At 45.5% G+C, this 25,063-nt stretch overlaps 1 protein-coding gene across 1 annotated transcript in view; it reads right to left on the minus strand.

Moving 5' to 3' along the window:
* Positions 1 to 16,948: 16,948 nt before the first annotated feature.
* The window catches only part of LOC121878192 (neuronal migration protein doublecortin-like), a 142,531-nt gene continuing 134,416 nt past the window's right edge, over positions 16,949 to 25,063 (minus strand). The window contains exon 3 of the mRNA XM_042384236.1: positions 16,949 to 17,077. Coding sequence (XP_042240170.1) covers positions 16,949 to 17,077 — 129 coding nt within the window. The remainder of the gene's footprint in view (positions 17,078 to 25,063) is intronic.

A 25,063-nucleotide genomic window follows, 5' to 3' on the forward strand; every position in this document is an offset into this window, starting at 1 on the left:
GCAAATCCAACTCCATAAATGTGGTTTCTCTCTGCAGCAGGCTTACCCTTCCAGAAGAAGGTATAGCCAGACCTCCGTTTTGTGAGTTGACCCTCGTCTAGGAGCCGGTACTCACTAATGGATGCTATATCGATGTTATTCCTAGCCAGCTCTTTTGTCACATGGGGAGTTCTTCTTTCAGGACGCTCATTTGTGCCAGTATTCAGAAGGGTCCTGACATTTCATGCAGCGACCATAAGTGGTTGTATAGTTTGTTTTGGTTTGGATTTGTGATTTTGATTGTGTTTTCGACCGCATAAGGATGACCTTACTGGGTGCCACACACACAGCTGATTGAAAGACCTCATATGTGTCACCAGTGCCCAAGTCAACCAGCCCACAATCCTTAAATGAGCTATGACCCATTGCAATCAGCTTAATCTGCAAAAGTTTCGTGTTAGACTGGGCCTGTGCTGGTATTGCAGGTGCCATAGATCCTCAGCAATTTAGCAATATGAAAACTTCCTCCACCACTCATTGTCTTGTCACCTTTCTCAACTACATATACCACCATCTGGAAAAGCGAAAAACGTCTGTGGCTGTCGCCTTCACTGACTTCACCAAAACATTTGACCTAGGCGACCACAATTTAATCATCAACAAAGCTATCGACCTCGGGTTTCGAAGAAGTCTTACACCATGGCTTACAGACTACCTTACTCACCGACGCCAAACCGCACGCTTTAGAGGGGCTGTCTCCACTTTTCAGTCACTCACCTGTGGCGTCCCCCAAGGCACCAAGATGGGACCGCTGTGCTTCCTTATGCTTATCAATGATGCCCCAAGAGAAACCTCTGCTCGCTGGAAATATGTCGACGACTCCATCATTGGGATCCGTGTCAACAATTCGGCTCCCGACTATACCGCCCTCCAGGATTTATTGAACAGTCCCCAAAATTGGACCACCAACAACCACGTCACCATCAAAATTAACAAGACCATGGATATGCACACCAACCTTTCTTCTGACACTGTCCCACCTCCCTCCTTTACTTTGGGCCCCAACACATTCCAGCTCCGACGCGTCACTATAGATAACAAACTAAATTGAAAAACACGTCAGTAAAGCTGTCAAATCCTCCAGTTTCCGTCTCCATCTCCTCACTGTTTACTCAACATTCATACTGCCCAAGCTTACCTATGCCTCCCCTGCCTGGTCTTCCTCCCTAAACGCCACACAACGTAAACACCTAGAAAAAATGCAAAAGAGGGGCATGCAAGATTAATCTCTCCTCTTCCTTCGCCACATATCAAGAAGCGCTCAACACATTGACCCTCTCGGCTCTCTCTGATCATCACCACGACCTCATCTGAAAATTTGGTGAGAAGATTCTCCGCCGTCCTCGACACCGGCTCTTACTTGCACCCCGAGATCCCTCGTACGCGAATTGCTGTTCGACACCCACAACCGCATTCAGCCCATATGAGCACGTACTGATCGCTATAAGGACAGCCAAGTCCCAACCATTGCAAAAATTATCAACAACTCGTAATCCACCAGTGTATTCACTCTCGGTCAATCTTAACTTTTTGCACTGACACTACGTTGAAATGTCCTGGAGTTTGAGCTTCTCCCCACCTAGTTATTATATATCATTTGTATCACTTGTGTTACTTGTATATTATTTGTTTATCAAGAGAACCCATTCCCCAATCATATAACCGTATATTTTCAGCCTTCCGGCTGCCATGCTCTTCCAATAAACCATTAATAACAATAATTATTATTTTTACACACACACACACACACACACACACACACACACACACACACACACACACACACACACACACACACACACACACACACACACACACACACACACACACACACACACACACACACACACACACACACACACACACACACACACACACACACACACACAGCGACCGCCATAACATGATTCGCTTTGTATGTTATTTATATGTTTTAGGTTAGGTTAATCTTTAAATGAAATAAGCTGAGTGGAGCTAATCTTCATACAATTCTTTATTTTATCTACATATTTTTCCATTTTTTTTTACTTCATTCTAGTTTTATTTTTCTAATTCAGTAAATCCCCTAAAACTACCACGTAAAGTCGTAAACAGTGTAGATTGTGCACTCCAGTCGTACACAGTCAGCCGGCTGGGATTGGTTAAATCAATCCTGACGTCAATAACTCCAACACCAATCACAGCAGCTGCGTATGGTGTACGTCTATTTAAAGAGTATGACCACCCTGCCTCTGTGTGTGTGTGTGTGTGTTTTAACTCCAAGGTGGGGCACCACACACACCTTCCTCAGACTGTGTATTACTGCGGTTTAATAGCTAAGATCTTTAACCTTTTAAGGACGTTGGTTTATCTAACTTGAACACCTTAAAGATTATAGCTTCAGCCCTTATCCTCAAAAGGCTAAAGCATAAATCCACACTACATAATCAAGAGAAAAAAAATGAATACAGTATCATGAATCATTTTCTTTTCTAATTAGTTAACATTTACTGTACTGTACTGCCATCACCTTGCACTTGCTGGTGAGGAGCCAACCTGTCTACAACGCTGAGGTTACTTGGCACGCTTACATGAGTGTTAGTTAAGGTAATGGGACAAAACGATGGATATACAGTACACAGTGGATAACATAGTAGCCTTTATGTTCAATTTAAATTACCGGAGACTTGTGATTTGAACGTTTTTTTAAAGCACAAAGAAGCACAAAACCCGCCCTTCCTGACGTAACTGAAGATAAGTTTTATATTAGGTTGACGAAGAGTGCGGGGAGATATGATCAAAATATGTAAGTGGGTGAAAGGAATCAATAAAGGCGAAATAGATAAAGTTCTTATAATATCCGAGCAGAATAGGACTCGTAGCAACGGATTTAAGTTGGATAAGTTTAGATTTAGGAGGGAGATAGGAAGGAACTGGTTCACAAATAGGGTGGAAGACGAGTGGAACAAGCTTAGCAACTTTGTAGTAAGTGCTGGGACGCTCGAAAGTTTTAAAAGGAGGCCAGATAGATTCATGGATGATAGAGGGTGGTTGTAACTCTAGACAGAAGCTGCCATGCACAGGCCAACCGACCTATTGCAGACTCCTTATTTTCTTATGTTCTTCTTGTCAAGTCTCTGTTTTGTATTGTATTTCCTCGTGACTCTTTCAGTGTTCTGTGAGCCCTAGACCCGTCCTTCCAAGGAGGGTGTGGAAGGGTGGAGAGAGGGTGTGGAGGGAGGGCGTAAAGGGGAGAAGGGAGGTTATGGAGGTGTGAAGGGGTACCAGGGAGGGTGTGAGGGTGTGGTGGGGTACCAGGGAGGGTGTGGAGGGGTGACGGGAAGGTGTGAGGAAGTAAAGGGAGGGTGTAAAGGGGAGGAGGAGGGTGGGGTGGGGGGTGAGGGGAGGATGTGACGGTGTGGAGGGAGGATATGACGAGGTGGAGGGAGGGTGTGGAGGGGTGCCAGACAGTGACGTGGGTGGTCACATGACCAGCTTGGCCACCTTACCTCTGTTGCACCACTAAGAGACCGACACACCCAACACCACGAGAACCTGGTGTAATGTAACCAGCACACACACACACACACACACACACACACACACACACTAGTTTATGAGTACAATAGATACATCATGAACAGAACAGAGGTTTACACCTCTTGCTAGTGGACTACCGAGAACAAGATATTCACGGTCTCAAAAAAAGGTATATCTCTGCCTTACAAATCTGCGCGGCGATCGTGTGAATAACATAAGAACATAAGAAAATAAGGAGTCTGCAATAGGCCGGTTGGCCTGTGCATGGCAGCTCCTGTCGAGAGTTACTACCACTCTCTATCATCCATGAATCTATCCAGCCTCCCTTTGAAACTTTCCAGCGTTCCAGCACTTACTACAGGGTTGCTAAGCTTGTTCCACTCGTCCACCACCCTATTTGTAAACCAGTTCCTTCCTATCTCCCTCCTAAACCTAAACTTATCCAACTTGAATCCGTTGTTCCGAGTCCTATCCTGCTCGGATATTATAAGAACTTTATCTATATCACCTTTATTGATTCCTTTCACCCACTTGAATACTTCTATTATATCTCCCCGCACTCTTCGTCTTTCTAGGGAATGTAGGTTTAGTTTCTTTAACCTATCCTGATATGGAAGGTTTCTAAGTCCCGGAATCATTTTCGTCATTCTTCGCTGCACCGACTCTAGTGAATTGATATCCATTCTATAATAAGGGCACCAGAACTAAACCGCATAATCGAGGTGCGGCCTGACTAGCGCAAGATATAGTTGCAATAAGACCTCTGCACTCTTATTACTTACACTTCTAGATATAAAACCCAATACTCTGTTTGCCTTATTTCGAACATTAACGCACTGTTTTCTAGGTCGTAGGTCCGGGCTTACAAGTACCCCTAGGTCTCTTTCACAAGTCGACTTCTCTAGGTTGATGTTGTTAAGGCTGTATACATTGACAGTATTTGTTCTTCCAATATTAAGTACGCTGCACTTGCTGGTGTTGAATTTCATTTGCCATTTTTCAGACCACTCCTGCAGTTTATTTAGATCCTCCTGTAATGCTTCTATTGCAGCAATAACATTGTCCTCACTTAAGCTGAACATCAACACAACACTTGTGCTCGAACACCAACAAGTGAGGACAATGATGGTGTAGTAATATAAACATTCTCATGATCAATACGAAAAGCTGTAAGGAAGTGTAGACTTTTTTTCAGACATCTGCCGGGAAGTTTTGGTCAAGGCGTCACAGCAAGAACTAGGGAGGCCTTCTGGACCTCACACAACGTGATGATGTTATAAGAAAGGGATCATGTTTAGATTAGCCCCTAGACTATTTCACCAAATGCTTAAACACCTTCACGCTACCTTATACAGTATTAGGTTATGTTAGGGTAAAGGTTGCGTTAGGTTTGGTTAGGTTATGTAATGTTATGTTATGTTATGTCAGATCAAGGTCACGTTACGTTTGGTTATGTTAGCGTGGTTAATCTTCAGTGACATAAGTTAGGGGAAGGATAATAAATTTTCAGGTGATCCACTTATCTAGCAAAACCTGACCATCGTGGCGGCGGTACACTTCCTGCCTCATGATCACTCCTGCATCACCACACCAGAGCTCTACCAAAACCACACATTCATCACATCGTACAGCGGCTGAGTCACCAGCCTCATGGTGAGTGAGTGGTTACCGGCACGTACAATATATGATGTTCACTGACTCATTTCCCATCAGGGTAGCCGGAGGTGGTGGTCCCAGTCGATCTTGAGCCTCTAGAGGCGTCACACACACACACACACACACACACACACACACACACACACACACACACACACACACACACACACACACACACACACACACACACACACACACACACACACACACACACACACACACACACACACACACACACACACACACACACACACACACACACACACACACACACACACACACACACACACACACACACACACACACACACACACACACACACACACACACACACACACACACACACACACACACACACACACACACACACACACACACACACACACACACACACACACACACACACACACACACACACACACACACACACACACACACACACACACACACACACACACACACACACACACACACACACACACACACACACACACACACACACACACACACACACACACACACACACACACACACACACACACACACACACACACACACACACACACACACACACACACACACACACACACACACACACACACACACACACACACACACACACACACACACACACACACACACACACACACACACACACACACACACACACACACACACACACACACACACACACACACACACACACACACACACACACACACACACACACACACACACACACACACACACACACACACACACACACACACACACACACACACACACACACACACACACACACACACACACACACACACACACACACACACACACACACACACACACACTAGTGTGAGGGAATTACTACCACATGTCCCTCATAACACCATCTGTGAGGGAATTACTACACCACGTGAGGCCCCGCATATCACCATATGTGAGGGAATTACTACACCACGTGAGGCCCCTCATAACACCATCCGTGAGGGAATTACTACACCACGTCAGGCCCCTCATAACACCATCTGTGAGGGAACTACTACACCACGTGATGCCCCTCATAACACCATCTGTGAGGTAATTACTACACCACGTGAGGTCCCTCATAACACCATCTGTGAGGTAATTACTACACCACGTGAGGCCCCTCATAACACCATCTGTGAGGTAATTACTAACCACGTGAGGTCCCTCATAACACCATCTGTGAGGGAATTACTACACCACGCCAGGTCCCTCATAACACCATCTGAGGGAACTACTACACCACGTGAGTTCCTCCTAACACCATCTGGGAAGGAGTTACTACACTACGAGTTTGCTGTTCAACACCTACATTAATCTGTATGTTCACTGTATGTTCCTTTACCTTTCTCTAATGAAGGCTTTTGTTAAACCACCAATGTATGTAATAAGTCATTTATGTCCAATGTATATTTTCAGCCTTCGGGCGGCAGAATTTTTTCAATAAACCGTTAATTATTATTATTATTACTAGTATTAATATACATTTGTTAGGTAATGGGTGATCATGCCCTTGGTGGCATTGACTGTTAGGTCTGAGCTACCATCATTCGTGGGGTCCACCATTAACGGCACTTGAAGTAACCATGTAGTCACGAGTCGCTCTGGTAGAAAAACGTAATACCAGGGAGAATATGAAGGATAACATGACTGAATATCCGCCAGCAGGTAGTACCAACACGCTCCCTTACCATACTTAATATCCGCCAGCAGGTAGTACCAACACGCTCCCTTACCATACTTAATATCCGCCAGCAGGTAGTACCAACACGCTCCCTTACCATACTTAATATCCGCCAGCAGGTAGTACCAACACGCTCCCTTACCATACTTAATATCCGCCAGCAGGAATACATAAGAAATTAAAGGGAGGGGAGGAGCAGCTCAGAAATAGGTATAATGAACTATCTAGGAATGTTAAGAAAAATGTAAGGAAAGCAAAGAGAGACTATGAAATCAAAATAGCAAGAGAATCTAAGGCGAATCCCAAGGGATTTTTCCAGGTATATAGGACAAAGGTCAAGGACAAAGTTGGGCCTTTAAAGTCAGGGAGGGGAGAAGTGATAAATGGCAGTGAAGAAATAAGAAAAGCATTGAACAGCTACTTCTTATCAGTTTTCACAGAAGAAATTTGCAATGAAATTCCAGAGGTGGAACTGATATTTAAGGGAAAGGAAGAAGAGAAATTAAAGAATATCACTATCAGAAAAGAGGATGTTCTTAAGAAGATAAATAAACTAAAGAAAAGAAAATCCCCAGGGCCAGATGAAATTTTCCCTCGGGTCTTGAAAGAGTGTAGGGAACAGATTAGCGGACCCCTTGTAAACTTATTTACAAAATCATTAGACACCGGAGTTGTGCCAGACTTGTGGAAAAAGGCAAATAGAGTACCCATATTCAAAAAGGGAGACAAAGATTTCCAGCGAGTTTATAATGTGGACACAAGGAGTGATGTAACCTGCCCATGAAGCTTAAATCTCACGCCAAACGAAACAACAAGACGTTCACGATACCTCAACAACTGTATATATTATTATTCATGAATATTAAACATCATGCATACACAGCAGTTTACATGACTTCACGTGGGTTGAGATGCTTAGCTTGCCTGGTTACATCAGCCTCCATGAATCTCAGTCATTACGAAGGTGTTGAAGTTCACTCATAACAAGTGTACCGGTATATAAAAAGTTTTCCTTCAATCTCATATGTTTTATGTACGAGTTCTGAGGCAATCGTCGGAAGTTAGAAAAAAAAATGGAGGATGTCAATAGAAGAGTAACTTTCGTATACGGGGGAGATGCTGGATGACGAGAATGAGTTAGTTCCGTAGTTATCTAAACACTTTATCCTGGCAACGACATCATCGGTAATGCCTAGTGTGACGTCATTACTCCTTCATCCTCCTGGCAATGTTAGCAGTGGTAATCTCTTATGTGACGTCATCAGCCAATTATGCAATGACGGATGATTGATACAAAACTTTATTTTATAATCAAATTTAGGAATTACAATTATCCGCTCCGTGAAATTTTTGGAGTAGAAATATAATTAATTATAAAAAGAGTTTGTGGCACCACACCGACAGCCAGTAAAGTCCTCATTGTGTGTATGGCCAGATATAGTTTCAGAAAGTATCCCCCACAAAGGCTTCTCTTTTGATTCATGTATTGTGCACAAGGTAACTAGGGATGGGTGAGCCTCTAACACCGGGTGAGGAACGTGACCGAAGGTACAGACTACAGTAAAGCCTCTGCCTGATGTACTGTACACACCGTGACATTTTATGATAATATCAAGATCTTTGGCTGATCAAAGCTTGTGATTAAAAACTCATCCACTAATGTATGAGCCTTACAGGTACCTCGGTGTTGTTAACTGCTGTGCCGTGCTTCCTTCCAACCAAGCCAGGCCAGGTCTCTCTCTCTCTCTTGAACATAGGAGTTAACAAAACATGTGACGCCATAACGTGTGTGTGTGTGCAGCACTCTGGCTACATAGCCACAAGTGATGCACGCCAGGGAAATAAAAGAGAATTCCTCAACAACTTAAGGGACATATAATCTAACCCGAGGAGTCTTGAGCTAACCACTGTCGTGTAGCGACGCACGTCGGCTCTCTGGTGTGTGTATCACGCACAGCCCTATACTTGCCCTCCATTATAAGACCGACTCCCCTCATGCGGACTCTTTCTATTATTATACGAGTTGCTGTGAGGTTATCATGCAACCTGCTGGGTCCAGTGGCAACCTCTTTAAAGGCCCCCACAGACGGTCAAGCATAACTGACAATCATTGTGACTGCGCAATCATTGGTTATGGCCACACAATTATAAGGAAATTGCGCAATCTCCAGTGTGTGTGTGTGTGTGTGTGTGTGTGTGTGTGTGTGTGGAGCGCATAGACAACATGAGTGCTGAGGCTGTATACTTAGCAATTATTCTTGCTCTGGAAACAGAAGAGCCAAAGAAAAAATGAAGGAAATTGTGAATTACTGCCACACACCGCCATGCATAACTGCGCAATCATCATGATTAACGACAAATAGTAGAGTGTCAGATACTCTTCAACCATCGCGCAAGCCTTCAATCCTCCTCTCACACGATGGAAATGATTGCACAATCACAATGCTTAACGTATCAGTCATTCTTGACCGTCTGTGGGGGCCTTAACACAAGGTGTGTCACTCACCCCGCCTTGGACGACAGTGGCACTCTCTAACACGAGCCGTCACACGGCCACTCCTGTGTGTCACTCACCCTCCCGTGGACGACATTGCACCACCCACCTCCTCCCTCATCATTAAGACTACATCAAAGGTCTCTTACACAGTTACCACTCTGGTGTAAAGAGATAGTTGGGTGAGAGCAGCCACAAAGAGGTCTCTCTTACCTCAGCACTACACCTCAGTTGAACACTAATCCATTTACAAAACTATGCCAGTTGTGAGAGAGTGGAGGCAGTCCCTGCACCACACCACACCACACCACCAACCCTTATTACTCACTCTCACTGACATTCCTCAGACTTAACCCTAAGTACCTGCCTTGTCCATCCTACCTCCTCCTCCACCACCACCAGCCGGAGCACACACACACCCCAGCAATTTGGCAATATGAGGACCTCCTCTACATCACACTGCTTAGTTAGTTTCCTGGATTTCCTGCACAAAAACCTGCAGAAACGTAAGACATCACTGGCCGTTGCCTTTGTTGACTTCAGGAAGGCTTTTGACTTTGTTGATCACTGCACTGTTATCAACAAGGCCATTGCACTTGGGCTGCCCACCAACCTGGTCTAGTGGCTCACTGATTTCTTGAGTGAACGGTGGCAAGCATTCAGGTACTAGGGTTCTGTCTCCACATTCCAACACCTCACCTGCGGTGTTCCCCAGGGGACCAAGATGGGACCACTGTGCTTCCTGATCCTGATCAACTACGTTCTATCGGACACTCCTCACAGGTGGAAGTACGTGGATGACTGCACTGTGGGGGTTACAGTGGACAACACCGCACCGTACTACTCATCGCTACAAGGCGCCCTGGGCAGGCTACAGGCATGGACTACGGAGAACAAGGTCACCATCATCCACACCAAAACCGTAGTTATGCACATCAATACTGCCACCACTCCAGTGCAAGCTCCAACAGTCACAGTGGGTGCCCATCCTCTCCAGTCAGTGCAGTCTGCCAAACTCTTGGGTGTTACCATAGACCACAAACTGGACTGGAAGGTCCATGTAAACAACACAATCAAGGCAGCCTCGTACCGACTCTACATGCTACTACGACTTAGGTCACTTGGGACACCCACGCCAGAGCTGAGGACTATCTACAACGCCTTTATTCTCCCCAAACTAACGTATGCGTCACCAGCCTGGTCGTCTTCTCTCAACTCCACCCAACAACGTTGGCTAGAGACGGTACAGAAAAGGGCCTGCAGAATCATGCTCGGCGCAGACTACTCCGGCTACATCAACGCTCTCTCCACCCTGGAAATGCCATCTCTCAGTGACCTCCACCACGAAGCACTAGCAAGGTTTCACAGTGGACTACTGCACCATCCTCGTCATCGCCAGCTCCTACCACCGGCAGTCCCCCCCCACCCACCTCGCGCATTCCGCCACTGCAACAAAATTCAGCCCATAAGAGCCCGCACCGATAGATATAAGAATAGCACCATCCCATCTATTATTAAAATAATAAACAACTCCTGATTTATGTAATGTACAGCCCTGTAAATGTATTGAACGCATATCATTATATCTAATTCAAATGTAAGTTTGTATATTTTCAGCCACCGGCTGCAACTCATAATAAACCGATTATTATTATTATTATTATTATTATTATTATTATTATTATTATTATTATTATTACACACACACATACACACACACACACACAACACACACACACCTAGGGGTACTCATAAGCCCCGACCTTCGGCGGTAGAAAACAGTGCGTTACTGTTCGAAATAAGGGTGCGGAGGTCATATTGCAATTATACCTTGTGCTAGTCAGGCCGCACTTCGACTATGCTGTTCAGTTCTGGTGCCCTTATTATAGAATAGATATCAATTCACTGGAGTCGATGCGGCGAAGAATTACAAAAATTATTCCGGTACTTAAAACCTTCCCTATCAAGATAGATTAAAGAAACTAAACTTACATTCCCTAGAAAGACGAAGAGTGCGGGGAGATATGATAGAAGTATTTAAGTGGGTGAAAGGAATAAATAAAGGAGATATAGAGAAAGTTCTTATAATATCCGAGCAGAATAGGACTCGTAGCAACGGATTTAAGTTGGATAAGTTTAGGTTTAGGAGGGAGATAGGAAGGAACTGGTTCACAAATAGGGTGGTAGATGGGTGGAACAAGCTTAGCAACTTTGTAGGAAGTGCTGGAACGCTGGAAAGTTTTAAAAGGAGGCTAGATAGATTCCTGGACGATAGAGGGTGATTGTAACTCTCGACAGGAGCTGCCATGCACAGGCCGACCGGCCTATTGCAGACTCCTTATTTTCTAATGTTCTCATCACCACACACGCTACCATACACATCCCCACACACACCACAAGCACCACAAACACCAACACCACACACATTACCACCACACATACACAATACCACAACCACCACCACAGACACGACACCAACTCAAGGGCGAATTCAGGGGGAGGGGGGTCCTGGGGGTCCGGACCCCCACTTTCACCAGAAAATTCCAAAAAATTTTCTTTAATGCAGTATTGTAGTATTTACTATTGACTTTAGAATAGCTCCTAATATCAAGTGCGCATGGCTTCAAAATGGCCTCAAAATGCCCATGACCAGAACATTATCGGGGGGAGGCAGCAGAGCGTCCCCCCCCTCCTGGGTGGGCTCGCTGCGCTCGCCATGTTACCCCACCCACAACTTTTTGGACCCCCCCCCCTTTGATGTTCCTGGATCCGCCCGTGCAACACACACAACACCACCACGCACATCACCAGCACATGCAACACTACCACCACATTCACATCAACATATGGGCAACTTCCTAACACACCTACCACACGCCACACCACACAATACACCACTACCACACACGCCACCACAATACACCACTACCACACACATACACCACCAATACACCACTACCACCACGCTACCACCACTACCACACACATTACACACAATACGCCACAATCACACACTACACCACCGTACATCACTACCACACACACTTCTACCACTACCACCACACGATACCACCACAATACACCACAATCACACGCTACCACCACCACAATCACACACGCTACCACCACCACAATGCACTACACGCTAGCGCCACCACCCACACGCTACACACAATACACACAATCACACACACCACAATGCCACTACCACACGCTGCCACCACCCACCACAATACCACAATCACACGCTACCACCACCACAATGCCACTACACCACGCCCACCACCACAATACACCACTACCCACATACCACCACAATACCACTGCGCCACCACAATACGCCACTACCACACACACCACAATACACCGCCACCACACCTACCACAATACACCACTACCACACCTTCAAGCGCCACTACACACGCCCAATACGCACCACAATCACCGCTACCACCTGCTGTTGCCACGCTCACCACACAACAAACGCTACCACCACACGCAATACACCACAATCACACACGCTACCACCACCACAATACACCACTACCCACACGCCGCACCACAATACACCACTACCACACACACCACCACAATACACCACTACCACACGCCACAATACACCACACACACACACCACCACCACAATACACCACTACCACACACACACCACCACAATACACCACTACACACCACCACAATACACCACTACCACACGCCCACACACAATACACACTACCACCACCACACCACGCCACCACCACAATACACCCACTACCACACACGCCACCACACAATACACCACTACCCTATTTTCTTTCCACACACACACCACAATACCACTACCACACACCACCACCCACAATCACACGCTCTGCAATACCATACCACCACCACAATACCACTACCACGCCACCACCACAATACACACCACACACGTTACCACCACCACAATACACCAGTACCACACGCCACCACCACAATACACCACTACCACGCACACACCACCACCGTACACCACTACCACCACCACAATCACACCACCACCACCACAATCACACGCTACCACAATACACCACTACCACACACGCTACCACCACAATACACCCTACTACCACAATACACCACTACCACACACCACCACAATACACCACTACCACACACATACACTACACGCCACCACCACAATACACCACTACCACACCACCACCACAATCACACACTACCACAATCTACACACATACCACCACCACAATACACTACCACACACACGCCACCACAATACCACTACCACACCACCACAGCCACCCACACGCCACCACCGTACACACTACCACACAATACACCACTACCACACACGCTACCACACCACAATACCACTACCACACCGCTACCACCCACAATACACCACTACCACACGCCACCCCACCACAATACACCACTACCACACACTGCACACCACAATACCACACACACACACACACACACACACAACACACACACACACACACAAATCGTGGCAAGGCTGACTGTCAAGTATAGGTTTGCCTCCCAATTAAATACAACTAGGCCAGAGCTCACCGCCACACACTCTTATAAATAAACCATAACAATTTCCTGCTCGTTAAGGGCGTCTCCTGGGAGTGTTGGCCCTACAGCATACAGCATGAGCTCCCGGGCCCTTCACTGGTCTTAATCATTTGTAGCTACCTGTCTGTCATTTCTCATTGATCACCTTCCTTATACAATTAGAGGAGAGGAAGGGAGGAACTCGGTGTTGTGTTGTGGGTAGGAGGCAGACACGACTCGCACCCTCACGATAACACTTGTACAACTGTATTCAATATGATGTTATGATACTGGCAGCTGGGGTGTCAGGTAGCAGGGCCGTCCCTGGACTGTGTTGCCTGGCACACACACACACACACACACACACACACACACACACACACACACACACACACACACACACACACACACACACACACACACACACACACACACACACACACACACACACACACACACACAGTACATACTGGACACACACGCTACATACACTGGATATACACACACTACATACACGCTCGCTCGCTCGCACGCACGCACATACACACACACACACACACACAATTAACAATCATAAGAACAAACCTCGTCACCTGAGAGAATACTCTGACTACCAATACACATGGCTGGTGATGCACCAGGAGACTCTCACACTATTACGTTATTCTCCTCACACAATCTCAGCCGCATTCCACACGGTGAATTCCAGATGTTTACTAATGACGTCATTCATATCACTACTTATCCAGGCATATTAGCTCAATTAATGACCTGCCATACAGCAAAAGCCACAGAGACATTAAACAATTTTGAAAGTAAACGAAAAATAATAGCCATTATAAAAAAACTCCGAACAGTAAACAACTAGGCACACCTATAAACGAGGGAATAACAAGAGCTAAACAAATCCTGACAAAAGTACGACACTTGATATTTATTCCTCGGTGATTTAGGATATAACTATCTTCACTCGTGTTCGGTCAGGTCAGCCACCACTAACCATACAGTAAAACAAACCAGCGTCCAGAAGCCAAGCCAGAAGACCCATTCTTAATATTCACTCTCAGGCAGTGATCACGAGAGGAATGACCACAGCACTCAACATTATACTATACAAGACAGCCAAGGGAACCAGGAAACAAATGGGCATTCATGTCTGACTAATCTATAACATTCTTTTCAGCTGTTTTCGAATCAGTGGATGACGGGCACGATTAAGATGTGGTATACCTCGACTTTAGCAAACCTTCGACAGAGTACCCCCAGAAGACTAATATGAGAAGTGGAGGTTCATGGAATTGGAGGAGATATTCTAAAATGGATTAGGGCGTGGTTACAGGGCAGGAAACAGCGAGTAAGCATTAATGGCACTAAATCTGATTGGGGTAACGTCACTAGCGGAGTACTCCAAGGCTCAGTACTTGGACCAATACTATTTATTATACACATAAACGACATATACCGAAAATAGGCGTACACAGCAACATAAGTAAATTTGCTGACACCAAAATAGGGCACGTAATTAAATCTGATATGGACTCCGCAAAACTACAGGAAGATCTAAACAAATTTTTTGCATGGTCTGAAAAATGGTAGATGAAATTTAATGTGGACAAATGTAAAGTACTTAGTCTAGGAGATGTAAACAGAGAAACCTGAAATCAGATGAAAAACGTTGTTATAGAGAAATCCGATTGTGCGAAAGATTTAGGAATAATGATAAGTAGGAATCTTAAAAAAATCAACTATGTGTATTTGCTCGAAACAAGGCTAACAAAGTACTTGGGTTCATACAAAGGAGTGTTAGTTACAAGACTAGCGAGGTCATCCTAAAACTGTATCATTCACTTGTGAGACCTCACCGCACTACAAAATGGACATAGAATCACTAGAAAGAATTCAGAGGAGAATGACAAGACTAATCCCGGGCATTAGGAGCCTTGAAGACAGAAACAGGTTAAAGCATCTTAATTTGCACTCCTCGAAAGATGTAGAGTGAGGGGCGATATGATCGAGGTGTGTAAATGGAAGTCAGGGCTAAACAATGGTGACGTAACATAGAAACTCAAACTATCCAACCAAGAGCGAACTCGTAGCAATGGTTTTAAATTAAACTAATTTAGATTTAAGCACGAGTTAGGTAAACATTGGTTTGGAAATAAGAGTAGTGGATGAGTAGAAAAGTTACCAAACATCATTAACTCGAATATGCTGGATAGTTTGAAACACAGGTTGGATGGATATATGAGCGATAGGGGTTAGATGTAAACGGGACTGCCCAGTATGGGCCAATAAGCCCGATGCAGTTTCCTCCATTCTAATGTTCTTGTGTTCATTTATACAGTTGATTATAGGCACACCGACCTAGAGAGCGTGGCCAATACAGGTGAAGAACACAAGGTACCATAACACGACTGTACACTCCACCACCAGGAGTCTCTTACAGCTGCCCCCCACCCATGGGCACACAATGAGGTCACTGCACTGTTAACCTTGAATGGGGAGACATTAATATGTTTTCTACTTAAGACAAAAAAAATCCATCCTAATATTATTAAATCATTACCAAAACATGAGAAGGTAAAACTTGGGGGTAATGATAGAGAGGAGCATCACTCTCACCACAGTAGTGACACAGGTGTGGTGACGAAGACAACTCAGAAAAAATTATCATTACTCAACCTTGAACTGTTAAGACTTTCACCTGCTGACAACCATGTACCTGATCTGCCCCCCCCCCCACGACCAACCTACCCCACCAAGTCCCTCCTCCCTTTCCTAACCCAAGCTCTTCCAAACCCTATCCCACGCCCCCCCCCCTAAATGCAATACATCAGCGAAAGGAGTTAGACTCAATAGCTGAGCATCCACTCTATAAACTGAACTATTTATCATACTCACAGTTCTGAAACTTGTTGAAGACATTACCATAGATAGTCTCATCACCATTGACTACTTAACCTCACTCACTGCTTCCTCTTGACATCCTCAACTGAGATTTTCACCCGCTTGACTCTGAAGCCAGACACAAACATGTGTGTCTTGCTGACAGGGATACCAAGACCAAGCAACTGTGGATCTACTCTCACATAGACCTTAGTGAACGTGAGGGAGTTGATGCTTTAACTAAACTCGTGTCCAACAAAGACACTGTTGAATACAAACTGGGTCTGACGAAAAGAACCCTAAAAACTGTAATCGTAAAAGAACTTGTTGATGAAATTAAAGCAAGTAGACAAGTACAAACAGGCACTAGTTAATCCAGTGTCTACCGTGATGAGGTGTATCAAGTAAATCATATATATGGAGAAAGTAGCAAGTTCAATACACCACAAAAAGTTGTCACTATTACACTAAGGTTAGAATTAATGTAAAGTGAGCGCCCACGCACTCCAACAATACGCCTTAGATTGAGAAAACAGAATTTTTTCGGGACAAGTCCAAGCAGAGTGTGTGTGTGTGTGTGTGTGTGTGTGTGTGTGTGTGTGTGTGTGTGTGTGTGTGTGCGTGTGTGTGTGTGCGCGCGCCCCGCTGCCTTGCGGATTAACCTTGGTAGGTAAAAGGCTTCGGGAGTAATCCCCGAAAGAAAAATCTGTGGTAGAGCCCAGCAACAGGCAGACTTGCTTACAGAGCTCCAACATGACCCCAACGGCAGTATAGGCGGAAATGGTGACCAACTTGGGAACCCAACGACTACACCGGCGGATGAAGGCAATGCATGATGGACAGGCTACTAAGGCAAATCGGTAGTCCATTGCACTCTCCCTCTCCCCAGTCGTTGCAACACTTGCACCAATGGATCAGGAAAAGGGAGAGCCAAGATGTGTGGTTGCAGCCTGCACTCCTGCCTCACCACATAAATCAACTCAAGCACAGCCATCATCCAGCTGATCCGACTCCTCATCATTATCAAACCCTTATACCACAAACTTCCTATGACGACGAACGAGTGGCGACGGGGACAGGCAATGATGACTGCCGGGAGTCTCTCGTTACAACCCTGCACATGGGCGACACAGATGAGATGGTCGTTTATGCACCGGGATCTAGGCAGCAGTGCAATCCGATCCTGTCTGTGCGACTGAGCAGCACTTTCCAGGAGCCACTCTGCTCACCCCAGATGGGGAAGGGGCTAGAAAAGGTGCCCTAAACATAGAACCAACCTGACTGTGCAACTGCACTCAGTAAAGTCCTTCTTATGCAGTCAAAAACGCAGATCAAAACAAAAGCAAACTATACAACTCCTTATGTTCGTTGCATGTAATGCCAAGACCCTTCTGGAAACTGGCAAAAATGCACGTCCTGAAAGAAGAACCGCCCTTGTGGAAAAAGAGCTGGCTAGATATAACATCGACATAGCAGCCATTAGTGAAGCCTGGATCCCAGACAAGGGTCGACTCACAGAACGGGGGTCTGGCTTTACCCTCTTCTGGAAGGGTAAGCTTGCTGCGGAGAGAAACCGCATTTATGGAGGTGGCTTTTCCATCTGCCAACGCATCCTACACAGGCTAATTGAAATACCTGTTGGGATCAACGAGCACCTCATGACGCTCAGAGTCCCACTGAATCACTCATGTTATGCCTTTTTCATCAGTGCATACACCCCAACACTGGATGCAGAGGATGATATCAAGGAGGCCTTTTATGCCTATCATGACAGAGTGCTAACCTCTATCTCAAGGGAAGATATGGTTGTGCTCCTTAGTGACTTCAATGCCAGAGTTGGTAGAGATGCTGACATTTAGCAGTGAATCATAGGGAGAAATGGACTAGCAACAGCCTACTCCTCCTCAGCAGGTGTGCTACACACAACCATACTATCACCAATACACTACATCCTTGACCACCAAAGGGTCAAGACGTACCTGGCGCTCCTCTCGGAGCAGCCAGGTCAACTGTTAAGTTGGCCCATACCAACCCCCTCCCCACCGGAATATCAACAAGTTCTCGCCAGAAGTTACAATTTCATTTAGGAAAGGAACGGAACCAGTGTTAAACAGAGGTGAACAGTGCTTAAGTCAGTGAGAACAACTCAACAGTAACAGTCGTACCCAAGTTAACCATCACACAATGAGGTCCCAGGTACCCAGTGATAATGGCCAGTGAGACCCAACAACAACAACCAGCGATGTGTTAATCCGTCTACGATAGGAAGGCCTAAGACCAAACCTCACTCATATAACACCATCTGTGAGGGAATTACTACACCACATGTCCCTCATAACACCATATGTGAGGGAATTACTACACCACGTCAAGTCCCTCATCACACCACTTGTTTGGCAATTACTACACCAAGTGAGGTCCCTCATAACACCATCTGTGAGGGAATTACTACACCACGTCACGCCCCTCATAACACCATCTGTGAGGGAATTACTACACCACGTGATGCCCCTCATAACACCATCTGTGAGGGAGTTACTACACCACATGAGGCCCCTCATAACACCATCTGTGAGGTAATTACTACACCAGGTGAGGTCCCTCATAACACCATCTGTGAGGTAATTAGTACACCACGTGAGGTCCCTCATAACACCATCTGTGAGGGAATTACTACACCACGCCAGGTCCCTCACAACACCATCTGAGGGAACTACTACACCACGTGAGTTCCTCCTAACACCATCTGGGAGGGAGTTACTACACTACAAGTTTGCTGTTCAACACCTACATTAATCTGTATGTTCACTGTATGTTCCTTTACCTTTCTCTAATGAAGGCTTTTGTTAAACCACCAATGTATGTAATAAGTCATTTATGTCCAATGTATATTTTCAGCCTTCGGGCTGCAGAATTTTTTCAATGAACCGTTAATTATTATTATTATTATTATTATTATTATTATCAATACCTTGTTTAGGCAGGACGACAAGTTCAATGATTCATGGCAACACCCACGATTCAAACACTGGCATCTCATTGACTACATCATTGTCAGAGAAAGGGATCGCCAATATGTCCTTATCACCCGAGCAATGCGTGGCTCAGATCACTGTGACATTGATCATCGGCTCGTCAGAGCCAAGCTCTCACTTCACGTCGCCCCAAAACGGCGAAGGCAACAAGATACCGGAAGAGGTTTTAACACAAAGCGTATTAAGAATCCAGTGGTATCACATGATTTCAGAAAGCAGCTCGAACATGAGCTGACAAACAACCCAACAACAAACAGCCCAAATTCCAGTACCGAATGGAGTATTCTCCACACTGTCATGACAAAAAACTGCAGAAAGACCCTCGGCCAGGTCGAAAGAATACACCAGGACTGGTTTGATAAAAATGGCCCGGAAATCCTTGTACTCGTCGATGATAAACGTGCTGCTTTAACTGACTGGCAGAAAAGCCCTCAGTTTAGGACCAAAGCTGATACCTTCCACAAGAAGAAAGCAATGGCCCAGCGCAAACTTTGCAAATTAAAGAATAGCTGGTTTAAAAATAAAGCATGTGAAATGCAAAAACTTGCAGATCAACACAAGATGCAAGAATTATTCAATTCCACTAAAACATTTTATGGGCCAATCATTCATGGCACAGCACCCCTCTGCTCCTCCGATGGTAACTTCCTAAATTAAATACGAAGAAGGCATCCATCAGGGCTGGAAAGAGCACTACCATTTGCTACTCAACCGAAACACCGATGTGGAGGTCCTGACTACCCAGCAGGACCCTCAGCATCCAGAGCTGACCTTTCTCAGCTATCCTCCATCCCCGGATAAGGTTGCTACTGCCATCAAACAGAAGAACAATAACAAAGCCTCAGGACCTGATGGAATCCCAGCCGAGGTGTATAAAATAGTAGGACCTCTGCTTACCAGCCATCTCCACTGTCTCCTGGAGGATATATGGTAAAACGAGGAAATCCCCCAAGCTCTTAAAGATGCCCCCATCGTCAATATTTATAAAAACAAGGGAGACCAGTCAGACTGTGGCAACTACCGCAGGATCTTGCTGCTGTCTGTAGCTGGCACGATTATCGCCCTAGACCTCCTAAGCAGACTACTACCTGAGGCGGAAAACTTGCTGCCAGAATCACAGTGTGGCTTTAGACCATCACGTGGCACCACTCACATGATCGTTGCTGCCCGCCAGATACAGGAAAAGTGCAGAGAATAGCATCGTGACTTGTACATGGCCTTCATCGACCTAACCAAGGCCTTCGACTCGTTCAACAGGGAAGCCCTCTGGGGGACCCTAAGCCGGTTTGGCTGCCCAACAAAAGTTCTATCGCCATTACAAGGCAACTTCACGACAGCATGAACTGCAGTGTCCTGCACAATGGCACCCAGTCTGAGTTCTTCCCCATCCAAATGGGGGTAAAACAAGGATGTTACTGGAACCAATTCTCTTTTCCATTTTCTTGACTGCCTTCCTTACTCGTGCTAGTGCCAATTTAGCTGGCGGGGTGGACATTGAGTACCAGATGAAGGATCTTTTCAAAATAAGACAACTCCAAGCAGGAACAAAGGTGTCGGCAGCTTCCATTACTGAAGTTCAGTGTGCAGATGACCTCACCCTTGTCGCTCACACTGAACGCGAACTACAGGAGATCCTGAACACCTATGCAGATGCGTTTGCAAACTTCGGCTTTGAAGTGGATGTGCGCAAGACGCAGATTCTCGTTCAGCCTGCCCCTGGTTCAGATACACCTCCACCATCCATCCAGCTTAATGGTACTACCCTCGCTAATGTTTCTCACTTTCAGTATCTCGGTTCCCACCTGTCCACCACCGCGAACATCGATGAAGAGATTCAACACGGGATCAGATGTGCATCTCAAGCCTTTGGCAGACTCCGTACCCGTGCCTTCAGTTGTAGGTAACTGAAATTATCTACAAAGTTGCAGGTATATTGAGCAGTGGTCCTCCCCATCCTGCTATATGGCAGTGAGACATGGGTTACAGACAGGAGGCACCTCAAGGCACTTAAAATCTTTCACTGGGAATAGAGAACAAATGCCAGTATTCTCGCTGACACCAAATGTAGGAGCCTCGAGGCTACCAGTATCCATGAACAAGTAAGCTGGACTGGCCATGTTACCCACAGGGACGACAGCAAACTGCCAAAGCAGCTACTTTACAGTCATATAATGAATAGCAAACGTAACGCTGGCAGGCAACTGAAAAGGTCTAAGGATAGTCTTTAGACAAACCTGAAAAATGCCAAATCGACCCCCTCAACTGGGAAACGATCACTCTACACAGTAATGCTTGGAGGATCACCACACGAGAAGGTGTCAATACTTTTGAATTAGCCTGACAGCAAACCAAGGTCAGACAAGCACCTGCGCCGGAAAGTCGCTGCCTCCGCCCCTCTCGCACTAGATGGAGCCCTCCACATGTGCAACATCTGTGAACGACTCTGCCAGTCCGTATCGGTCTCTTTAGTCACCTTAAAATTCACCAACCTAGGTGACATCATTAATAACTCATATCGTTGTATTGTAGCTGGATGATCGTCATACTCGATTCCGAGTGACAGCTGTTATATTAAGACTGTATCTACATTTTGTACCTAGAAGCTAAGTCAAACTCTATGTATTCAACTGAACAAAGAATGTACTGGAAATACCACAATATTCTGACCACTGGAGTCTGACAAAAACCTTTTGTGGCTCTACTTTGTAATCCTTTTGGAGCTGCAAATCACTGGATGAATATGGGGTGCACAATACACTAGCTGCTGTCAGCGGCTAAAATCAAATTCCCCCGTCACCTAAACTCCTCCTACCCCTGTGTATGGGAACACACAGGGTCATGGTACAAACACGGAGTCATGGTACACACACATGGGGTCATGGTACACACATGGGGCCATGGTACACACACACAGTCATGGTACACACACACACACAGTCATGGTAACACACACATGAATTCATGGTACACACATGAAGTCATGGTGCACACACGGGGTTATGGTAAACACGTGGGGTCCTGGTACACACATGGAGTCATGGTACACACACAAGGCCATGGTATAAGCAGTCATGGTACACTCAGTCATCATGCAGACACTTGGTCATGGTACACATGGAATATAACTTCACTAAACTCAACTTCCCATAAAGACTTACTATAACGTATAATTAAAACATTACTATGTACACTATACAATACAAACTATACACCATATACACTACAAATCACACTAGATACAATATACACGATGCACTACACACAACATACAATATACAGCATACACTATACATACACCATATATTATACCTATACACGATACACAACAAACTACATAACTACACCATAGAGTCAGAGTATCACTATACACACACTACACCTGTGTGGTCCCGGGAAGACCTACAAGTGGCGTGATAGGATGGATGTCCAAGGTACTGAAGGTGTCTACATTAACTTCATTATATCGTACCGATAAGATAAAAATTAATGTCATCTTAATCCTCTCTTATCTGTTATCACCAGTGTTATCCTAATGTCCAGTTATCTGTGTTATATCCTGTGCCATCTCAAAAAAATCCGTAATCTGAACATCCTATTATCACCAGTGCCATTTTAATACTCTGTTATCTGTTATCATACAGGGTGATCGCTTGCCCCACCCCAATGTGTTTCACAGCCTTACCTCAGCACCACCATCACGATCCTCTTACCTGAAAACAATAAAAAAAAGTTGATTAGAAAAATTGCCCTGAGAAATCAAAAGTATAATAATAATAATAATAATAATAATAATAATAATAATAATAATAATAATAATAATAATAATTAACGGATTATTGAAAAAATTCTGCAGCCCGAAGGCTGAAAATATACATTGGACATAAATGACTTATTACATACATTGGTGGTTTAACAAAAGCCTTCATTAGAGAAAGGTAAAGGAACACACAGTGAACATACAGATTATTGTAGGTATTGAACAGCAAACACGTAGTGTAGTAACTCCCTCCCAGATGGTGTTAGGAGGGACCTCACGTGGTGTAGTAGTTCCCTCACAGATGGTGTTATGAGGGGCCTCACATGGTGTAGTAATTCCCTCACAGATGGTGTTATGCGGGGCCTCACGTGGTGTAGTAATTCCCTCACAGATGGTGTTATGAGGGGCCTCACGTGGTGTAGTAATTCCCTCACAGATGGTGTTATGAGGGGCCTCACGTGGTGTAGTAATTCCCTCACATATGGTGATATGCGGGGCCTCACGTGGTGTAGTAATTCCCTCACAGATGGTGTTATGAGGGACCTGACGTGGTGTAGTAATCCTCACAGATGGTGTTATGAGGGGCCTCACGTGGTGTAGTAACTCCTTCACATATGGTGTTATGAGGGACCTGACGTGGTGTAGTAATTCCCTCACAGATGGTGTTATGAGGGACCTGACGTGGTGTAGTAATTCCCTCACAGATGGTGTTATGAGGGGCCTCACGTGGTGTAGTAATTCCCTCACAGATGGTGTTATGCGGGGCCTCACGTGGTGTAGTAGTTCCCTCACAGACGGTGTTATATGAGTGAGGTGTGGTCCCAGGCATTCCTATCGTAGACGGATTAACACATCGCTGGTTGTTGGGTCTCACGGGCCGTTATCACTGGGTACCTGGGACCTCACAGTGTGAAGGTTAACTTGGGTGTGACTGTTACTGTTGAGTTGTTCTCACTGACTTAAGCACTGTTTACCTCTGTTTAACACTGGTTCCATTCCTTTCCTAAACGAAATAGTAACTTCTGGCGAGAACTTGTTGATATTCCGGTGGGGAGGAGGGTTCAGGGGAGGGGGTTGGTATGGGCCAACTTAACAGTTGACCTGGCTGCTCCGAGAGGAGCGCCAGGTACGTCTTGACCCTTCGGTGGTCTAGGATGAAGTGTGTGTGTGTGTGTGTGTGTGTGTGTGTGTGTGTGTGTGTGTGTGTGTGTGTGTGTGTTTGTGTGTGTTTGTGTGTGTAAACATGGTGGTGTAAGGCACTGCTTCCTTCCTCTCGCTTTCAGCTACCCTCGCTGGCTGGCCTTAGTGTTGAACAGGGAAGCAGCCTTGCATCAGTCTTTCCCTGCCAGTACAAAGCCTCTTCACCATCAAGACTCTTGCTGTGCCTCCTTGTGGCAACACAC

This window comes from Homarus americanus, unplaced genomic scaffold (genome assembly GCF_018991925.1).
Source record: "Homarus americanus isolate GMGI-L3 unplaced genomic scaffold, GMGI_Hamer_2.0 scaffold45562, whole genome shotgun sequence".
Classification (NCBI taxonomy): domain Eukaryota; kingdom Metazoa; phylum Arthropoda; class Malacostraca; order Decapoda; family Nephropidae; genus Homarus; species Homarus americanus.